The 20,666-nt window shown below is 34.7% G+C and overlaps 1 protein-coding gene across 7 annotated transcripts in view; it reads right to left on the bottom strand.

Annotated features, from left to right (window-relative positions):
- The window catches only part of Kdm2 (Lysine demethylase 2), a 211,671-nt gene that overhangs the window by 16,827 nt on the left and 174,178 nt on the right, over positions 1–20,666 (bottom strand). For 3 of the 7 annotated variants that reach the window (XR_012756137.1, XM_075363505.1, XM_075363507.1), the window contains exons 10-12: positions 15,409–15,501; positions 12,377–12,496; positions 2,571–2,658 (exon numbers count right to left, since the gene is read on the bottom strand). Coding sequence is in view for 6 of the 7 variants with exons in the window: in XM_075363505.1 (XP_075219620.1) it covers positions 2,571–2,658; positions 12,377–12,496; positions 15,409–15,501 (301 nt within the window). In the remaining variant the exon portion in view is untranslated. Of the gene's footprint in view, positions 1–1,230; positions 2,659–12,376; positions 12,497–15,408; positions 15,502–20,666 lie in introns of those variants that run through there. The other 4 variants (XM_075363506.1, XM_075363508.1, XM_075363503.1 and 1 more) reach the window with 3 other exon arrangements.

Raw genomic sequence — 20,666 nt, 5'->3', positions numbered from 1 at the left:
CTTTCACTAATACATGCTTTTTGTTAAGTTCATGGGTTCTTAGTTTAGTAAAAGAAAAGTTAATCAAGTAGAATGCTTGCGCCTACTATCAATATACTAATACTACTTTCTATTTTTATATATTGTTATACTACATTAGCAGTTTTTTAAATGTGTTTTAACTTTATGATTTATATTTAAAATTACTGTAGAATTAATTTACCACTTTTGTGCCCTTGCATCTTCATTAAGGTAGGAAAACAGAAGCATATTTCTATTGAATTATACAAATATAAAAGTTTATATTTAAAAATTAAAGCATTTTCTGACTAACATAGCTTTTTCCTTAATCTTTTGAAAAAAATATAGTAAGCATTTTTATTGTACTTCAGTAAACAATTTCTCAGATCTTAATCAAAAATATTTCATCTTCACTTTATTCTCAGATTATTTTTTGGAAGTTACAATTATTACTTTATTATATGGAATAAAACACAAATGTTTAACAAAATATTATGACTTTAATTAATTATATGGTTTCTTGTGTATTTATAAAACTATTTCCTTACAAACCCAATCTGTGACCAGATAATTTTCTCAGTGTTCCACATATACACAACACATTTTCATTACGTAGATCAATAAGTGTTTTAAGTAAATGTACGTGCAAATATGAGAGAGAAAGACTGACAGAAAGAGATGGGAGAGAGAAAACTGAGGATACAGCTCTTCTTAAAAACAGAAAGAATACATGCAAAATAAAATAAATGAAAAATAAAACTGTTAAATAGCACTTAAATTCTAAATATATTAAAATTCTACATTTGGCATTGTTGAGTAATTCTATCTAAATAATTTATACATAATTATGCTTACTATGTATTAATGATTTTTTTTTTATATGATTTAAACAATTACTTAGTGCAATTGTAAAAATATATGTGGCAGTTGGTTATAATAAAATATTATGTAAATAATATTATTGTGCAAATACCACTTCCAGTAAATACCATAAAAAAAAATCAATGGTTAAAATCTTAATATCTACATGGATAAATAATTTCTTCAAAATATAACATATAATTTTCCTAAATTATAACCTATATAAATATATATTTATATATGCATTCTTATATAATATTTATATATTGATAATATAATACTTTCATTGATCACTTAATCATCATTTTATAATATAATATAGAAATTACTACACAGTTATTATGCATTGTGATGTTTTTTTTTTTTTAACTGTTACATTTTATAAAACAAAAATAACCATCATTTTTATACTGGTGACAACAGTGTTATAGTAGTAGTAATCATAACAGTAAAAGAGAAATACTACAACAGTACATGTTTAACTAAGAACCATTTTTCATTATCATTCGACATTCGTAGAGTACCAGTTCAGCAATGACAAACCAAAGCAAAATATCATTAAATAATCAAATATGAGATGTAATAATATCTGTTTGCTGTTTGATCATAAAAAAAATTATTTAAAATATCTACCTGTTATGAGGATTTTTATATATAAATACTATCAAAAAGGTCTATAGATATGTAAAACCGACATAAATAACTTATTCACAAGTGTATTCATAAACATTTTTCGATTAATTTTCCATCTGTAATAGTAAATCCACTTCTTCCTGCCACAAATTTTGCTATTGCTGCACTAGTAATCTGATTATCATGCCTGAGGTCAATACGTTCAAGAGCGGTGCACCGAGTGAGATGTTCCAGGGAAGCTTCAGTCAATAAACGACAACCAGAGAGGTCGAGGCAGGTCAATGTGGTAATTGTAGCAGCAGGTGCTGTAGCCAGTTGGGCTACTCCTGCATCTGTCAGTCGCGAACAAGATGAGACATCTAATGTGGTCAATTGAGGAAGATTTTGCACGATATATCGAAGAGAGACATCAGACAAGTCACATCCTGCTAGTTTCAATGTACGAATATTTCTCAGCCTAGATTTTGTGTCGACTAATCCAGGCCGAGAATCTGGGGGAGGGCTCAGTACATCTCTCAATGAACCATCATTCATTCCAGAAACGTAACTTAAATCAAGAGATATCAAAGGAGGACAGGTACATGTTCTCAGGGCGGCTACTCCACCCCATGCACAACCTTTTAGTGATAACTCTTTTAGCTGTGGTAACCTAGCCACCAGCCACGCCAACTGCCTCTTTGCGATACCAGTCCAATCCAGTATAAGACATTCAGGCTGTCTACGTACAATCCCAGCCAGGCAGGCAGCTGTCAGTCTCTTTTTTGATAGATCCATATGTTGCCAGAGAAGCGGGTCAGAACTTAACTGTGACCAAGCACGACAAACCAATGCGCAATGAGCGAGGTCACTTGCACTGAGCAGTCTAAATACCGGCAGCAAAGCACTTCTCTCTAATATCAAACTGCCTGTCGGTTTATTAAATGGCAATACACCGTTTGCTTTACCAACACCGGAGGCTGGTCGTATAGGATAAATTGGTCTTCTAAGAAGTTTGTTTGAATTTCCACTCAACTGATATGCCAACTGAGTGCGAAGTGCAGGCTTACGGGACTCACTGCTTAAGTTACTATAACTACCTGCTAAGTCTTCTATACTTCTACTCCACTTCATGTTCGACGAGCCATTAAGTTCACCGCCTGGAAGGCTTTCATTTGACCACCGCTGCTGAAACAAAAAGAGCGAATAAATGCAAATACTACTTGTAATATTTAAGTAAAAAACAAACTCCTAATTGTTATACACATAAGTAAAGCCATAAAATTAGAAAACCATTTTTTAGTGAATTATTTAAAATAATTTTAATATTTACATCAGTTATCTTATAGATCATGCTCACAACGTAAGCTTTAGCAGAAAAGAAACTACCAAACTTTTATATGTGGTACAACGTAAATGATAATGGCAAATTTTCCATTGCATGAAACAATATTAATCCACAAATAGTGACATTTAGAGCTCAATGTATCCGGAATCCTGGAATCTACGCACACACAGTCAATGAAAATAGGTTTATTGTTATATAATTTAGATTATCTTCAACTGATTTAACAAAAAATAATGTATTTTTTCTTGTGAATTTTTGCAAATATCTAAATTAAATAAAGTAATCCCCCCACAGGTTTATTAAAAAAATAAATATTTATTAAAAAAATAAATAAATATATTTGATTAAATATCCCTGAAATGAAAGCTTCCATGCTAAACTTTATGTTCTATATAACGCAATATACTGCTTTTGCAAAATTTTGTGAGAATACTTTGCAGAATAAAAAATATAATAAAATAAATGAAATATATGGAAAAGAACATAACAGGAAAGAATGAAATTTCTTATAAACACATCTATCATGATATATGCTTACGTTCAGTAGTTTAGAAGGAGTATGTTACAACCCATTTAAAATTCTTTTGACTATCTCCTCATTTAACCGTCAGACATGAAGATTTTAAAAAAGTCTTACAAATAATTTTTTTTTTTATTTCTCAGTAATTTTGTTGCTGTAAACCTTTTAATACCAATTACGAACTTGTCAGTGTTTTGATCAAAAAACTATGAAACAACTTGATATTGATTCAATAAAGTTTAATATTCACAAAAACTGTTGTTCTCACAGCTAACTGGGATTAATGCTATTGTGTCCATAATTAACTGTCTGGCTTCAATAAAGTGATTTCATCTTAAGGAAAATATTTTTTTTTTTTAAATAGTATCTATTTCTTATAATGAATAAAAGTTCTGTAAAGGAGATATTAAAAAACTGACCATATTTTTAAAAAGATAATTTTAAAAAAAGAACATTCATTTATGTTTAAAAAAAATAATAAAATAACATAGATTCATTTTATTTAGCATGCCATTGGTATATATAATACAAAAATATAAATTATAGATTCCGCTTACCAACTATTGCAATTAATTATTTATATTCTACTGCTTTTGGAAAAATTATTTTCCATCTTCAGGAACATGTGATAAACTTGTATATGTTGTAAATATTCACTTCACATATTAAAATTGATAAAGATTAAAATAAAATAAAATTTATATAAATATAACAATTGATCATCAAGTTATAAAATAAATCATACGTTTATATGTCTTATAGATAAAAGCGTCTCAATTGTAATGTTTATTGGTATAAAAGCAGGTTGGCCAGCATAAGAATAAATAATTATTGTTTAAAATCTATTTGAATAAAATATCATTTTCAAAATTGTTTGTTCACCGATCCCAAAGCCCATACATAATAATTTACCCAAGACCCATACATAGATCTTGGGTTAATTATATACCTACAACCTCATGATTTTTAAACATCTGGAAAACAGGATGTGAAATAAGAATGAAATAAAAAACAATGGAAGCAACCTTTAATAGACCGGTTCTTTAGATTATCAAAGTTAGTAACACTAAACACAGTTTTCTCACATGTTACTGGCATCAGTTAGTGAACCCAGCAATCGATTCCATTTTAATAAATGATATAAGAAGAGATAAAGCGAGGCAAAAGGAAAAACCGTACTGCTACAATGGAAAACATATTCAAATTGAAAACTATGAGTATTAAAACTTTGTTGAAAACTATGTATTATTCAAGCTATATCTTTTTATACTTAAGTAAAAATACCCTTAACATTGCTGACATGTAGTACAGATCTCCGTTTCGAATTTACAGAACAGAAATATGGACAATGTAGTGGATAGAAAATTTTGTAAAGGATCTGGTTTAATTAACTCAAAGCAAACATGACTATTTTAAAAATATTATAATTCTATGAACTGTATAACTCAACAGTAAACAGTCAAAATAATTTACTTATCAAAATAATCTCTGATCTCTAAGAAAAGGCTGGATCTGAAATTATTAATATTTACTGATAACAGATGTTGACCCTTTTTATAAAAAGCTCCTGCTTAGGGGGAGATTCCATCCTTGGCTTTGCTAGTGAAAGGTTGTATTCTATTGTGCTCTGTGTTCAGTGAGTTGTGTGTAGTCCAGACCGGTATTCAACAGGGCTTCTACCTGCGTCGCCAGACAATGTAAGAAGGGTCTGTTAGGACATCCGCCGGGCGGCCAGCTACCTGGATTCCAGTCCAGACACTTAAGAAAAGGATAATCCTTTTCTTAATTTCATTTCTATTTTATTTTTTTTAACAATGTAAAGTGAACTTTTATAGTCATTAGTTTTACATTAGACTAATAGCCTAACATTATAGGACTATTGTGATATATCTAAAAAAATTTTTATTTTAACAGGAAATTAAACTTCCCAATTTTATTTTTGTTGTGTATTTTGTTACAGCAAGTGTAGTTTATAAGCAGTGCTAATATAAGATTTAATTTTAATTTTTTAATTTCGGTTTTATTTTTTCCTTCATGGAAGGAAAAATAAGGCCTCCCCCACCCAGTTCTCCCTCTCCGGAATTGTCCGTCGAAGGAGAGGAAAGCGGGGCAGGCGCTCGAAAGCGCCAGAAACATCAGGACTCCGTTCCTCCCATGGTTGGCGGCTGCTGCAGCCCGCTATAGGGGCTGCAGCAGCCGCCAACTCGCAGGCTGATGATGGGGCCCCATCACAGCCTGCTACCGTCAGACGGGAGAAAATCCCGCCAATAATGCTCGACTGCCCAAAAAAGTGGCCAGCACTAGCGTGCGACATCGAGGATCGGGGGCGCCTGGTTGCCAAGAGCACCGGGCTGTCCATCAGGCTGCAGCTGGGCAGCGAGGCGGACTACCGGGCGGTGCAGAGTTTTCTGCATTCGAAGGGAGTCGCCTTCCACTCCTTTCAGCTCCCGAAGGATAGGGAGCTGAAGGTAGTTATACGGGGGATCCCCTATGGGGCTACACCGGAGGAGGTAAGGGAGGAACTGACCTTCCTTGGCTTTGAGGTGACTTCCGTAAAGAAGCTCCTCACAAGGGACGGTCGGGAAACCCCAACCTGCCTAGTGGCCCTGAAAAGGACCCCTAAGACGCGCACAGTTTATGACCTTAGCAGTATTTTTTACTCAAGGTCACAGTGACTGCTTTTGTGTTACGAGGGGGGCCGCCCCAGTGCCACAGATGCCAGAACCAAAACCCAAAACCGGCGGCAACCACCAAAAAGGTGGTGAAACAAAAGGCTGCACCAAAGCCGGCCCCGGCGGGGAAGGCCAAGCCTTCCTCGACGGGAAAGGCAAAGCCTGGTCCGGCTGGGAAGGCCAACCAGGCTGTTAAAAACACCGCGGCCCCTGTGGCCCCGCGCTCCACCAAAAGGGCGGCCGCATCAAAAGGCGTCTCCAGCAGTAAACCGAAACCGGCCACCCCGTCATGGCTATACTGTCTAGGTATGGTTAGACCCACCCTCAGACTCTTGCAGTGGAACGCCAACTCAGTAGTAGGCCGGACGGAGGAACTATGCCGTCTGGCCGAGGATCTACTGATAGACGTGATACTGTTGTCTGAGACGTGCTTGAACCCAAGCAGGCAACTGACCCTTCGGAACTATTTTACATATAGGACGGATAGGCCAGTACGACCCGGATGCCGCGCCTCTGGTGGAACTGCGGTTTTAGTCCATAGACGCCACATGCATACGCGCGTTGTTCTTCATACAAACGTTATGGAACAAACGTGTGTGCATGTGGAGCATCTAGGTACGGTGTATCGGCTGGTTTCGGCTTATAGCAAGCCGAACGATGCGGTAACCGGCGCAGATCTGGATGCCGTGGTGGAAAATTGGGATGGGCCCATGATACTCATGGGCGACCTCAATACCAAACACGTGTCATGGAACAGCAATCTGACAAACCCGAATGGCAGATTGCTGAACGAAAGGGCGAGAGCCCGCCGCTTGGTCGTCGTAGGCCCTGAGGTGCCCACGTACGTTCATCATTCAGGCAGATGTAGGCCTGACGTGCTAGATATCGCAGTCATGAAGGGGGTACCCTCCCGTTCATGATTGAAACGATAGAAGACCTCAGCTCGGACCATTCCCCTGTCTTGTTGGAACTAGGTCAGGCAGGGGATGGCCGAGATCCCCCGCCTATACCCCGAAGGTCAGTCAACTGGAAAAGGTTCTACGAGACCCTCCAGCGGGAGTACAGGCCGGTAAATCCTGGGCTCCTGAACACCCCGAAGGAAATCGACGACACTGTCGGGCGCGTCACGTCGTCAATGACCGAGGCCCTGGCAGGCAGTTCATCGGCCAAAACTCGAGGAGTTGTTCGAAACGACCTCCCTCCTCATATCTCCGAAGCCATAACGGAGAAACGACGACTGAGGAGGAGATATCGAATCACCCTGTCCCCCGCTGATAAACGGGCTTTTTATGACCAAACGGACAGGGTGAAACAACTGCTGACAAGCCACCGAGAGGATTCGTGGAACGAATACCTCGCCTCGGTCTCTGACATCTCCTCGGTGTTCAGGTTGAACAGGAGACTACGAGAAGGGAAGAAGCCTCATCATCCGGTTGTGGGGCGGCGAGGTTTTCTTGCATATTCGGAGGCGGAGAGGGCCGAAGTTTTCGCCGATACCTTGGAGGAGCAATTCACTCCAAACCCCCCTCCCGCCCCGAACGACGAGCACACAACCGAGGTGGAATCCTTTCTCGTAGATTATTTCTCACAGGTGGAGGACGCCCCTCTAGAGATTGACCAAGTCACTGAAGCGGAAGTTTCCGCAGCCATTAAGGCCACAAGCCCCGACAAGGTCCCGGGTGTCGACGGGATCAGCGCCCATGCATTCCGGAACATACCGGCCTCCGTGATTACAACAATTTCGGTGATATTCACGTCCATTTTGTACGTTGGATATTTCCCGAATTGTTGGAAAACGGCCAAAGTCGTATGTTTACCCAAACCGGGGAAAAGTTCACTTTTCCCACGTAATTATAGGCCAATCTCCCTGTTACCGGTATTGTCTAAGTTGTTCGAGAGAATTTTCCTAGAAAAACTGAGGCGATACATGGAGGGAGAAGTGCGGCCCGAGCAATTTGGGTTCAGGGAGGGTCACTCAACGACCCTCCAACTGGTAAAAATAATAGATGACCTTTCCTGAACAGGAAAGCGGTGACTGCAGCCGTTTTTCTGGATGTGGCCAAGGCCTTTGACAAAGTTTGGCATAGCGGGCTACTTTATAAACTAGCGCGATCGGCGATTCCGTACCGCTATGTCAGACTGATGCGGTCATATTTGCTAGACCGACGTTTTGTCGTGCGCGTAGGGGAAACGATTTCCTCTACCAGAGAAATAGCCGCTGGGGTTCCCCAAGGAGCAGTGCTTTCCCCGTTCTTGTACACTTTGTACGTGAACGGAACGATATGCCGCTATCGGAAGGGGTCAAAACGGCCCTTTATGCAGACGACACGGCATATCTCTACGAATCCGCAAATGTGGATTACGCGGTCCGGAGGCTCCAAAGGCAGCTGGACTTAGTGGAACCGTGGCTTGATATGTTGAGAATCAGGGTCAACGGTGAAAAATCGGTGGCCGTGATGTTCACATACAAGACACGAAAACCGGCCAGACAGCTGAAAATCTCAGGGGAGAAAATCCCTTTTGAGAAAACGATTAAGTACCTGGGGGTGGTGTTGGACAGGCGGCTTACCTTCGGCGAACATGTAAATTATGCGACCCGGAGAGCTAAGGCCGCCAGAGAGTCGCTATACCCAGTACTGAACAGTGCCAGCCCGTACCCACTGGCAACTAAGCCACTCATTTTTCGGCTGTACGTACTGCCGATTCTGACATATGCTTACCCGGCATGGGGGGCAGTGTTGAACCCCTCGCTTCAAAAGAAGATCGAGGCCGTCCAAAACATCGCGTTGCGGACGATCTTTGGAGCTCCGTGGTTCGTCAGGAACGCCACTCACCGATCTGATGCGAGATTTCAATCCGTGTCCGAGGTGGGGGTGGCGCAGGCGCGCCGATTGTTCGGGAGAGCGGCTGTGTCCGAACACAGTCATCTTCGGGGCATCTGCCGAGAGGACCCAACCCCGACAGTTGTAAGGAAGCGGCCTCACCCCGTACTGGACGAACCACCGTGATGGTGCGGTGCGGGAGCCGAGAATCGACAAACCAGGCTTAGGGGCCTCCATATCGCATGAACCATAAACGGAATAGCGCGTCAGAGGCGTTTCCGGGGTCGCGAGTGTTTAATTTTTCACGAATGATACGGTCTCAAGACATCAAAATACGGTAAGTCGTAGTCAAAACAAAAACGCGGTCGTCACCTTTTTTTTTTTTTCCCGCGTGTGTTTTGTTTCTCTTGTTTCAGAAACGGGAGAAACGTGGATGTGGAATGACTCGTCTTGCCGTCTTGGGAAACGGCCTTCCTTCCTTTCATCCTGTCACCCTAAAATAAAATAAAAGTTAATTTTTTTTTTTTCTTCTCGTGTGTGTGTTCTGTTTCTTTTGTTGCAGATACCAACAGCCACCACAAAAAAACAAATGGTTTCTTCACTGCGGCCACGCGGTCCCCCCAACCCCTTCCCGGACACACGTGTGTCTGGAGATTAATAATTATGTGCAGGGAATAATTTCTGTTTACTTCTTCTAAGAAAATCGCCGCCCCAAAACCGCGATCGCGAATAGGTATCACCATTTTGTAAGTTCCTTATTACCTTTCCTTTCAAGAAAGAAGAAAGAGGGAACGAGCCCAGCAGCCACGGACAGCACGGAAGAAGGAAGAAACCCGCACTTTCCCCCGTTCAGCCCTTCGGGGCCTCGGGAATTTCAAGGTTAACGGTATGTAACTTCGGTTACTGCCAATTCTTGGAAAGTGCAGGCCAAAGAAGAATGAAGAGGTCTTCGGAAGAAGAAGATGAAGAAGAAGGAAGACCCACTACTCGTCTCAACATCACGGACTGGAGTCCGGAACAGAGCCCAGCAGAGATGCGTCCTGAAGGGCAGCCATAGCAGAAGTGGATGAAGAGCTTCTACACAACCTCTCCTTTTAAAACTTACAAGTAGAGTAAAACAAACCAGCAATTGCGACTCCTCCGGAGTAGGGGTCGCATTGCTCCCTCCTTATAGTTAGTGCCCTGTTGTGGCATATTCCTGCTAGCCTATTAAGCGTTAGCACCGAAAGGACTTCAGTAGACGGTCTGAAGGGGAATTACGTCGGGAGGACAGGCTTCATAAGCCTAGCCTTCCGCGGTCGGCCCATAAAATGGGTTCGATAACGCTGGTTCAACAACGGATTGGAATGCAACTAAATCCGTATTAAAATCACTAAAAAAATAAACAAAACTTGTAAAATTAGACCCGCCATTTAAAATAACCCTTTTAAAAACACGCCCGATTAGAATCATCCAGCAGCAAGGGACTCTGTCCAGGTTCTGCGATAAGTAAGGAGAACTCCCGCCAACTTTGCATTCCATTCCATTCCTGCTTAGATTTCACTAAAAGTAAATAAACAAGTATTTTACAGTTTAAAATGCAGTAATAATTAATTATTCAGCAAAATAAGGGACTAAAATTTTTGATAACCAATTACAAAATTCAATCTCTCTCCATTAGGAAAATAGGAAAAAGGAACACTTAAGTTTAGTAAACATTAATTTTACTTTAAGAAAGAGCAAATCTGCATTCTGAAATGTTGTAATTGAATAAATTCATTATTTTTTATTTGTGAGATAACTTAAATCACACCAAATTAGTCAATATATATATATATATATATATAAGTAGACAAAATATAATGCTTTATTAGCCCCTTTCATTCTCAGCCTTTTAAATACAGTTGATTTCCTCATGACCAGCATTTTTTAACAGTTTTCAGATGTATGCAACAACTACATTAATCACAATAACATCTTTACATCAATTATTTTGTTATTTTCAATCCTCCTTCCTCCAAGAGGTGCTTTTTTGGCACTGTCAACACTGTAACTGTGAGGTTTTTATTAGAAAAAAATTATGTTAAAAAAATTGAATGAAAAGGATATATTATTTTTATCATTTCCTGTAATAATACATAATAATTGAATTATTTAAACAGTTATATATAAATGAAATAGTAATTGAAATATGAAAAAGTTACATATATATATATATATATATATATATATTACTATTTCATTATCTACCTAAAATCAATCAACAGGTTTTCTGGTAACTCATAGTAACATTCACAAAAGGCAGGAGGAATATACCTATGATATTTTTATCATAGTTAAAAAAATTAATGAATACAAACCATCAAAGAGTAAATAACAACTTCCCATACATAACAGAAATATAAATAATATAATCTTAAGTTAACCAGACTGCAGGAAATAGTAATTATTAAAACTGACTTTGAAAATTAATACATTTGGTCATTCTTAAAAATTTGATGATCTATTTAAAATGCATGTGTTAAAAGTAATGCACATTCATCTAATAAATCAGAATGGGAACAATTTTAGAAATTGAAATAGTGTATTTTAAAATTGAAATTTAGAAATAAGTAGATTTAATAAACTATTAACTGTATTAAGAAATTGTATTTAATTTTAGAAATTTAAATAGTGTGCTAACATTCATTGATTGTATAATAATTACAAGTGAACCTGGTAAAAAAAAACAATCTTTCAAAGGTATCAGTGTTTATGAAAGAAATATCATTACAAAGTGGGTTCTGCATAAAGATTTTCAAGTACTTGATGAAAAATACATATTTTATACTTCCATCATTATAATTTACTATTTTACACTAAGTATGAATTTATAATAAATGAACACTTTCGGTTCTACAAATTTATTTTGCTCTTCTAAGAATCACGAAACCTTATAGTTAATGCAGGAATTTACAATCTTTGAGAAGCACACAGTCATAACCTGTAGGTGTCAACATAACAGATGGGTTTCTTGGAGGCCAGACTAAGAGAGAATTTTAGAAAAGGGTAGAGGTAGCAGCCTTATCATAGTTGTCAAAACCACTAATTTACAGCTGATGTGGCCTGAGTAACTAAAGTGTAAGCTAACTAGGCTTTGAGTGCCTTGCAGCTTAACACAACAAAAAACTACATTATTATGCTTCTCTCTTATTACGCAATATGATGCCATCTTCTTTGAGCAAAATATTTCAGAGATGAATAATTGAAATATTTATCTCTGAAAAATACCTGATTATATCTGAGATAATTTTATTATTAGGAACAATTAACTGTCCCTAATACCTTCTAATTGGGTCTCAGGGTAGAAACAACTTAGGAGGTGGGCATCAGAATATATAAGAATTATGACTTTCTTCGAGTCATTTGTTATGAACAGTTAACTTGGAGAAAAGTATAATAAAAAGAGAACAAACTATAAATATTTAAACTCACTTAACACTAGCGTTAATGTACATATTATAATTTTTTTTTTTGGTCAGAAATAAATTATATTATAATAATTATTACTATTAAATATACTTACACTTGAATTTTGATCATCAAGATCAGTTTTCAGTCGCTTCATAGGAGATGTTTCAGAAGACGGTAAGGAATTATCTGCATGGTCAAATGTATCACTTTCAGAACATGTTTCATACTCAACCTGTAAAATTAAAATTAGACATTATATTAAAATAACACTCTTTTTCAAATTATCTGTTTAAATGAAATGAATTAACGATTTGAATATCATTATCCAAGTATAGTTGATCTAAACTTTTCATAAAATATGACTATCACAATAATAACAATAAAAAATAACACATTTCATCCTATGAAGTGTTACAATTGTTAATCATTAAAACAACAAGCTATTTTCTTCCTCTTATTCTTCACCTAGGTTTATTATGAAGTCTCCCTCCCTTTACTACACAAACATGAACTGACTGTTTATCTGCAAGAACCATCAAGGAAATAAACAATTTGAAACAGAATGTTTTTTTTTTGTTATTGAGTACAGCATGTGTAAGGGAATAGGTTTAAATAAACGTCAGCAAACTTGCCCTAATTCATTTCAGTTGTAATACCGTACACAGAATAGTTTTTTCTGTTAAAAACTAAAATACTATACACAGGATTTTTTTTCAATAGTGATTGTAATACCTTTTTTTTTTTAAATACTGTAATGCTCCATCTGTTCTGTCATCTCAATATAGGTTATTATCATGGCCAAGTTCTCTCTCAGAAAGCAATCTTGCAAAAAATGCAGAATATTTAGAAAGTTTTCATTAATTTTAAAAAGTCTTTCAAAAAACAGTTTAAAGACAAGCCAATATGCAATAGGAAATTGCAATGATTCAGCTTGAAATACTAAGTTTAGAAAACAACGTTAAAGCCAGGCTGGCTGCAAGAGCATGTTTACAATAAGGAAAGATGATGATGTGGCTTGCATGATGTTATTTTTAAGACAAAATAATGTAAATCAGCACAACTGGTATTTTTTTCTTAAGCATGATGTCATGAAGTCTGTAACAATTAATAAGAGGGTTTGCAGTAATTTTAGAAAGATCTTAGAGGGATCCTTTCCCCATAAGACCCTGTAAATGCGTAATCTTTTATTCTATTCAAGTTATCGCTTGTTCACAATGGTTTACATATACAGTAGTCATTGATTTGATGAACATTTTGATAATATTGTAATCTTTGCAATTTATTTTTCTAATTATTATTTTTCAATGTTTAATAGATTTTTTCATATTTACATCTTTGCTTCAAAAAATTAATCGTTTCAATTTTCATACATATTTCATTAAAAATGTATCTTTCATTTGTACATTTCATTTTTTATTATAAAATATGCTTTGAGAAAGTTTTCAATGTAAAATGAATCAAGGTTTGTGAACCTTGATTCATTTTCCATAAGTAATAATGAGCAAAATGTGAATAAAAATGCATATTTTTTATACAAAATATTCTTATTTAATGACCAGGGAGGTATTTTTACCCTGTTTTAAAAATCCGATTTTGAACAATATTTTTTACTAATAGAGTACCCGCTTCTGTAATTTAACCATAAGATTTCCCTTTTCTAAATGAATTAGTTAAATAATTCTTCTACATCTTAAAAAAAAATTAAGAATATACTAATAAAAACACTCTGTCAGGAAATTTTTATAACATTTTATGAAACGGTACCCTAGTATTTTTCATAGTAACAAATGATTATCATACTTTCTTAACGATGACAAAGTTGGACAATTTCTTGTCCATGATAACAGTTGACAGATCAAGGGCCTAACTATATCAGTTAAAATTTAACACCAGCAGTTCTTCAGTTCTATTTCTCAGACAAACTTAACTTGTAACACTTAACTGTCACTATTTATAAGAAAAAGAGCTACCTAAAGATCCTGAATAAATAAACACGTAGATTATCTATCTGAGCTCTACTGATCTGTGTCAGACGAACCCTACTCTTTGTCCCACACCTATCCAGTAGTTTACTGACCATATTACGCACAACGCTGCTGACTCATTTACAGAAAAAAACAAAGCAACTCACATTACCCTTCCAAATTCATTAATTAATTTTTTTTTATAGTTTCACTTACTTTGTTAGATCTGAACACAACTATATAATATTTATGGCTGGCTACCTATTTCCTTTGTTTTCATAGCAATGAAAACAAAGGAAATAGGAAGCCGTAAATATTGAACTGTTATTTCAGCAGAAATAACAGTTCTTTTCATGGAGCATATGAATGCACATCAAAAATTTATTCATTATTTTATGAAAGTATACAACTAAATTACAAAATATTTCTTAAAAATGGTTATGTTTAATTATTATTAGCATTCGTTAGTGTGCAGCATAGATCAGTACTTAAAATTTTTAAAGTTATTTGGGTATACACATCTTAGGAATTCACTTAGTACATATTAATAAACATTTAATTGCACCTATTTACTAAACAGTCACTGTGCAAGTAAAAGTTACTGGCATAGGCCTGTTATAATTGTGAAAAAAAAAAATTAAACAATGGAAAAGTAAATCAATCAGTGGGGCAATCTTGTATAATAAAAAATTAACTTAATTTAGTGACAGAGGAAGCACGGATATTCTGACTGATCCCAAAAGATCAAAAGCTATAAAAGTGGATGTTAGTAGCATGTTAAGAAAGACTAAGGATGCTGAAAAAAAAACAAGGAAATTCATATTTTTTCCAATTACCCTAACAAAGCACTTAAGTCCAAAAAAGTAAGTCGCTGAGCAGGCAGTGAGCTACCAGTGAGAAGACATACTCTATAACAGATATCTTCAGAGTTCCAAATTGTCATATGCTTAGTGTTTAATCATTATCACGCTTTTCTTATTTTTTAATAAGATTTGTATTTGATATTTATATTTAACTTTTACTGTAAACTACTACATTATAAAAAGCACGGACTAATATTACTTAATATTACTTCACTCAGAGCACTCAGAGCCAAAGTGATTAGAAGATAATCTACAATATTGATTTCATTTACTAATCACTGAGTGACCATTATGAAATTATTGAAAAACATTTTTACCTCTAAGCGATCTCTTTTTCCGGAACTAGCATCACTACTAACTGACATCCGACGTATATCAGATGATTTTTGTCTTGCTCTGAAGTGTCTTGGCTGTTAACACAATAAAAAAAATAAAAAAAATCACTCCATTAATAAAAAAAATATGCATCTTTATAATTTTACTCTCAAATACTAAATTCACTAATTAGTAAATAATTAAATGAGAATATTTTGTATAATCTAAATACAAGTCTTTTCTGGATTCTTGGCCAGATGACAACCCCGATGGTTCTACTTTACATGGAGCATCTAAAGCATCTTGGAAAATAAAAGGATATAAATTTACAATGAACTGCCAATGCTCAGAGCCATGTTGGATAAATCAATTCTAGTAGATTACCACGTAAAACAAGGTTACAAATATTTATTATTTTTACCTTACAAATGCCCCAGCAAGTAATTTTTATATAATTTGATGTTTTCTGAAAAACTAAAATCAACCATCAGTAATTATATGATGATGAATAGTACAAATAATCAATGTATAACAATGAAATAAATGTATATTTAAACAATATATTTTAATAATAGGAAACATTTAACACTAAATTCATAAAATAGTTTAATATCCATTGCAAAATATTTCTAATCTTACAAAAGCTACAAGAAAAAGTTTATTGCTGCCCTTGACAAAAAAATAAAAGTTAACTGAAAAGCGTTTTAGGAAACAAATCTTACTTTGTTTTTTAGAAAGAGAAAATCTAGTTGATAACTAATTAAAATTAAACACATGTATTTTAATGACAGTATTTTAAAAAGTCAGTCCACAAAGAAGAAAAACTACACATGGTACATCAATATTATTTAAAAATATTTATATATCTTCAGAAACTGGTTAAATTACATCATTTATTTCTCTAGCAGGATGAAAGAAAGAAACAACACAAAATAACAATAACTGATGATTATAATTGGAATATTCACATTTTATAATTTTATGTTAGACTGTAGAGCAATGCAAAATAATGTACAGTATTATCAAAAGTAATCCATAATCATCATAATGTACCTTACATCTAAAACAGTATTCTTAAAAAGAGAAAAATATTATATGAAATAGTTGTAAAATTAACTGATCTCAAGCAACATGCAAGCAGAGACACTATAAAGATGTATGGCAACACCCTTGACAAGAAGAACCATCATTACGGTTTCTAGGATGATTATGTTAACCAATCTCTAATAGCAGGAGGATACTACTTGTGAAGACTAAATGACTTAAGAGATAAAGGCTGAACCCACCGGGTTGGTCTAGTGGTGAACGAGTCTTCCCAAATCAGCTGATTTGGAAGTCGAGAGTTCCAGCGTTCAAGTCCTAGTAAAGCCAGATATTTTTACACGGACTTGAATACTAGATCGTGGATACCGGTGTTCTTTGGTGGTTGGGTTTCAATTAACCACACATCTCAGGTATGGTCGAACTGAGAATGTACAAGACTACACTTCATTCACACTCATACATATCATCCTCATTCATCCTCTGAAGTATTATCTAAACGGTAGTTACCGGAGGCTAAACAGGAAAAAGAAAGAGATAAAGGCTGATAATATGTATGACCAGATAGATCTGTTAACACTGAAGTATAAATAAATAATGATGGGAAATTCATCAGATCTAAAAGTTATTTATTAAAAATAACTTACCTGCTGATGATAAAAATGAATATGTTTGTACATGTTGGGAGGTCTGCTCTTGAATTAAGTATTTGTTTTAAATTAACAAATGTTAATAATCGATCAAACTAGTTTTTGCTAAATCTTATATAATTTATGTAATCAATTAAAGCTAAATAACTTAATGATTAGATATCTAATAGCATTTAGTATTTATTCTAATAGTATCTTGTCTATTGAATTAACTTTGCAATTTATTTAATACTATTACCATTTAAGTATGCCATACTATTATTATTATTTTTATTAGTATCTTAGTTCTTTCCTCAAGTACTTTTAATTACCTTATTTGAACAATTTGACCAGTCATAATTATTTAGATTAAATAAAACAAAAACCTCTGTATTTGTGTGTTTTGTGATGGAAAATTATGTTCTAAAAGTTGCTGTTGGATTGTACAAAAATGTTTTTACTTCCTTATATGAAGTAAAGGAAGTACTGTGATTGCAAAAAATTTCAGTTTCCAGATTTCTACGAAAATATCCATTTCACCAACCCTGAATCCATTTTGACTAGTTTCAGCATGACGTCTATATGTACGTATGGTATGTATATGTGTATGTATGTATGTATGTGTGTGTGTATCTCACATAACTCAGAAATGATTAGCCGTAGGACGTTGAAATTTTGGATTTAGGACTGTTGTAACATCTAGTTATGCACCTCCCTTTTTGATTGCAATCAACTGAACCAAAAGTGTCCAAAAAAGCCCAAAATCCAAAAAAATTTGGTTTGGCTTTTTCTTAACTGCAGTAATAAGCTCTCAATGAGATCTTTTCAGTGATATACATAAGTGGTACTTATTTTCATTGGTTCCAGAGTTATAGCCAAGTGAAATTTTAATTAATGAAATATTTATATCTTAGAAGGGGATGGCACATCGGTTCAAATCAGAATTCATCTCCTTTTTTTATCTTTTTTTTTAATTTAAAAATATTGATTTATTAATAATTATTAACATCTAATTGTAAAAATAAAAATAACGATAAACAATAATTCAATAATAAAAAAAAAAATATGAAAGAATATCAGAAGTTATTAATGAAATAAAATTTTATGTACTTTTCATTTAAAAAATTAAATGTGTATATGTAATTTAATGGGTGTATAAGGAAGTAATGTGGTGCCCACATCAGATTTTTTTAAAACAACATGACTGATGTGTGATAAAACTATTATCATCCATCATATTTTTTCAGCATTTTTGTAATCTTTAAAATAGTTAACTTCAATCTTAGGACTGACATTTACCTCAGCAAAGTTTGTGTGAGTGTTAGTGTCAGTAAACATATTGTTATAATTTTGATTTGATGTCTTTCTTGACTTATGTCACTAATAATTTTATATAATGTTTAAAATGTAATGATGCTGACACTATTATAAAAGGTTGGAATAATAAGCATGGCATATTCACTTTAGAAAAATCTTCTGATTTTTTTACACAGACTATGGGGAATTTTTTTTGTTTTTGTTTTTTGTTTGTTTTTTATTTTTGTTTTATATCTTTTCCGATCTGGATCAACTAAAAAAATTTTACATCTTTTTTCTCTGTATGTATAATTTAGTATTTATTGTATCATTATTTATTCAATACACTTATTCTATTTACTGCACATTTTTTCTACTATAGTATTCTTATATACATAATATTAAGTACCTATCATCAAAAATTTTAGCACTGTAGAATTGTAAAAATAATATAATAGTTCTTACTAAAAGAAGACTATGATAATGGGTTAAGTGATCCTATATTATTCTATAAGATCTTTTAAGTTATTTTTGTCTAGAGATTTTACACCTGAGTTAGCTGTATGAGATGGCATGTTGATAACTTGATTTTTTCAATAAACAGAGATAAAATTTAATTACTTTTTTCAAATTTATCTATTCATTTACTTAAGTTTAGGGTGCATAAATATACACAGATACAGTACTGTACATGAGAGCATATCAGGTTATGATATCTCAGCTCTCCCTAAAATATTTGAGTATTTTTTTTTCTCATCAATTTATATGAAATAGGTAATGAGTGATCAATAAATTTACGAATTCCACTAGTGATCACTATTACTGATCATGACGGTGATGTATTAATATTAGTACTGGGCATTTAAAACTGACTGACTATTATTAATCACTGATGCAGTACTTAAGATTATATTAGATATACGAGGGACAATCAGAAAATAAGTTACACCCCCTCTATGAAACAAAGACATATTTGTAAGGCAATTTTTTTTTTTATTGAACAAATAACTACATATTTTTATCTATTTTTCAACATAATCACAAAGTTTTTCTATACACTTTTCATACCTTGTGACAAGTTTTTCAATCCCACTCTCATTAAAATTTTGTCCAATTTTCTTCAATCATTTAAGGACCACTTTCTTCAGTTCATTAACATTAGTGAAATGCTCCCCTCCCATATCTCACTTGAGAGGACCAAACAGATGGTAGTCGCAGGGTGTGGTCTCATCTACTACACTGCCCTGCAGTTTGGTAGATGATACCACACTTCCCAATTGAATTTTTGCAGTTAACTCCTGTGTCACATGAGCTGAATGAAGAGTAGTGTTATCATGAAGAAAAATGACCCCATCACTCAATCTTCCGGGTCTTCGATCTTTAATAGCTTTATGCAAATTTTTTAAGGTTTCACAATAAGATTCGACATTGATTGCTGTTCCTCGAGGCATAAATTAATATGTAAACAACTCTCTGAGAATCGAAAAACACTGTCAGCATAACCTTTCAAACATGTGGGGATGTTTTCACTTTTTTTGGCTGCGGAGATTTTTTGTTTCCATTTATGTGATGCTCGTTTAGTCTCAGGAGTGTAATGAAGCACCCAGCTCTTATCCCCTGTGATGATCTGTTTCAAAAACTGTGGACCAGTCCTGGAATAATGTGAAGCAAAGAAAGAGCAGACGCAAAACGTTGATGTTTGTAGTTGGTCAACAGATGTGGCACCCATCGTGCACACATCTTACAGTAACCAAGCTGATTGTGAATAATCACAAACACAATACCATAACTGATGTTAAGTTCACTTGCAATCGTTCTAATTTTAATGCGCCGGTTACTCAAGATATTTCATTCACGCGTTCCACATTACCCATCGTGTTTACAGTTGAAGGACGCCCAGCATGTAGTTCGTCAGTCACATTTGTTCTTCTGTTTCTGAACATTTCGCACCATTTTGTGATCATGGGGCAAGACATTGCATTCTCACCATTGCATTCTTAACAATTTGGCGATGAATCTCACAATTGTAATTTTTTGCCCACAAAAATTGGACTATTGAATGTACTTCTATGCTGGACAAAACATCTAGAGGACATGCCATATTGACAATTACACTACACATGTACTGAATGTCATACAGAAATGCTGCTGGGGGGCGTGAAGACAACAACACAGCCAGTGCTGCCATCACAAGACATTTAACATATCCATTTAAGTTCAAGAACACGGCAAAGGTGTAATTTATTTTTTGATACACCTCTCACACATCTACAGAATGAAGTTCTCCAGTTAAT

This window comes from Lycorma delicatula, chromosome 4, assembly GCF_047948215.1.
Source record: "Lycorma delicatula isolate Av1 chromosome 4, ASM4794821v1, whole genome shotgun sequence".
Lineage (NCBI taxonomy): Eukaryota > Metazoa > Arthropoda > Insecta > Hemiptera > Fulgoridae > Lycorma > Lycorma delicatula.
The sequence above is the reverse complement of the archived record's forward strand: the minus strand, read 5'-3'. Positions and strand labels throughout refer to the sequence as shown.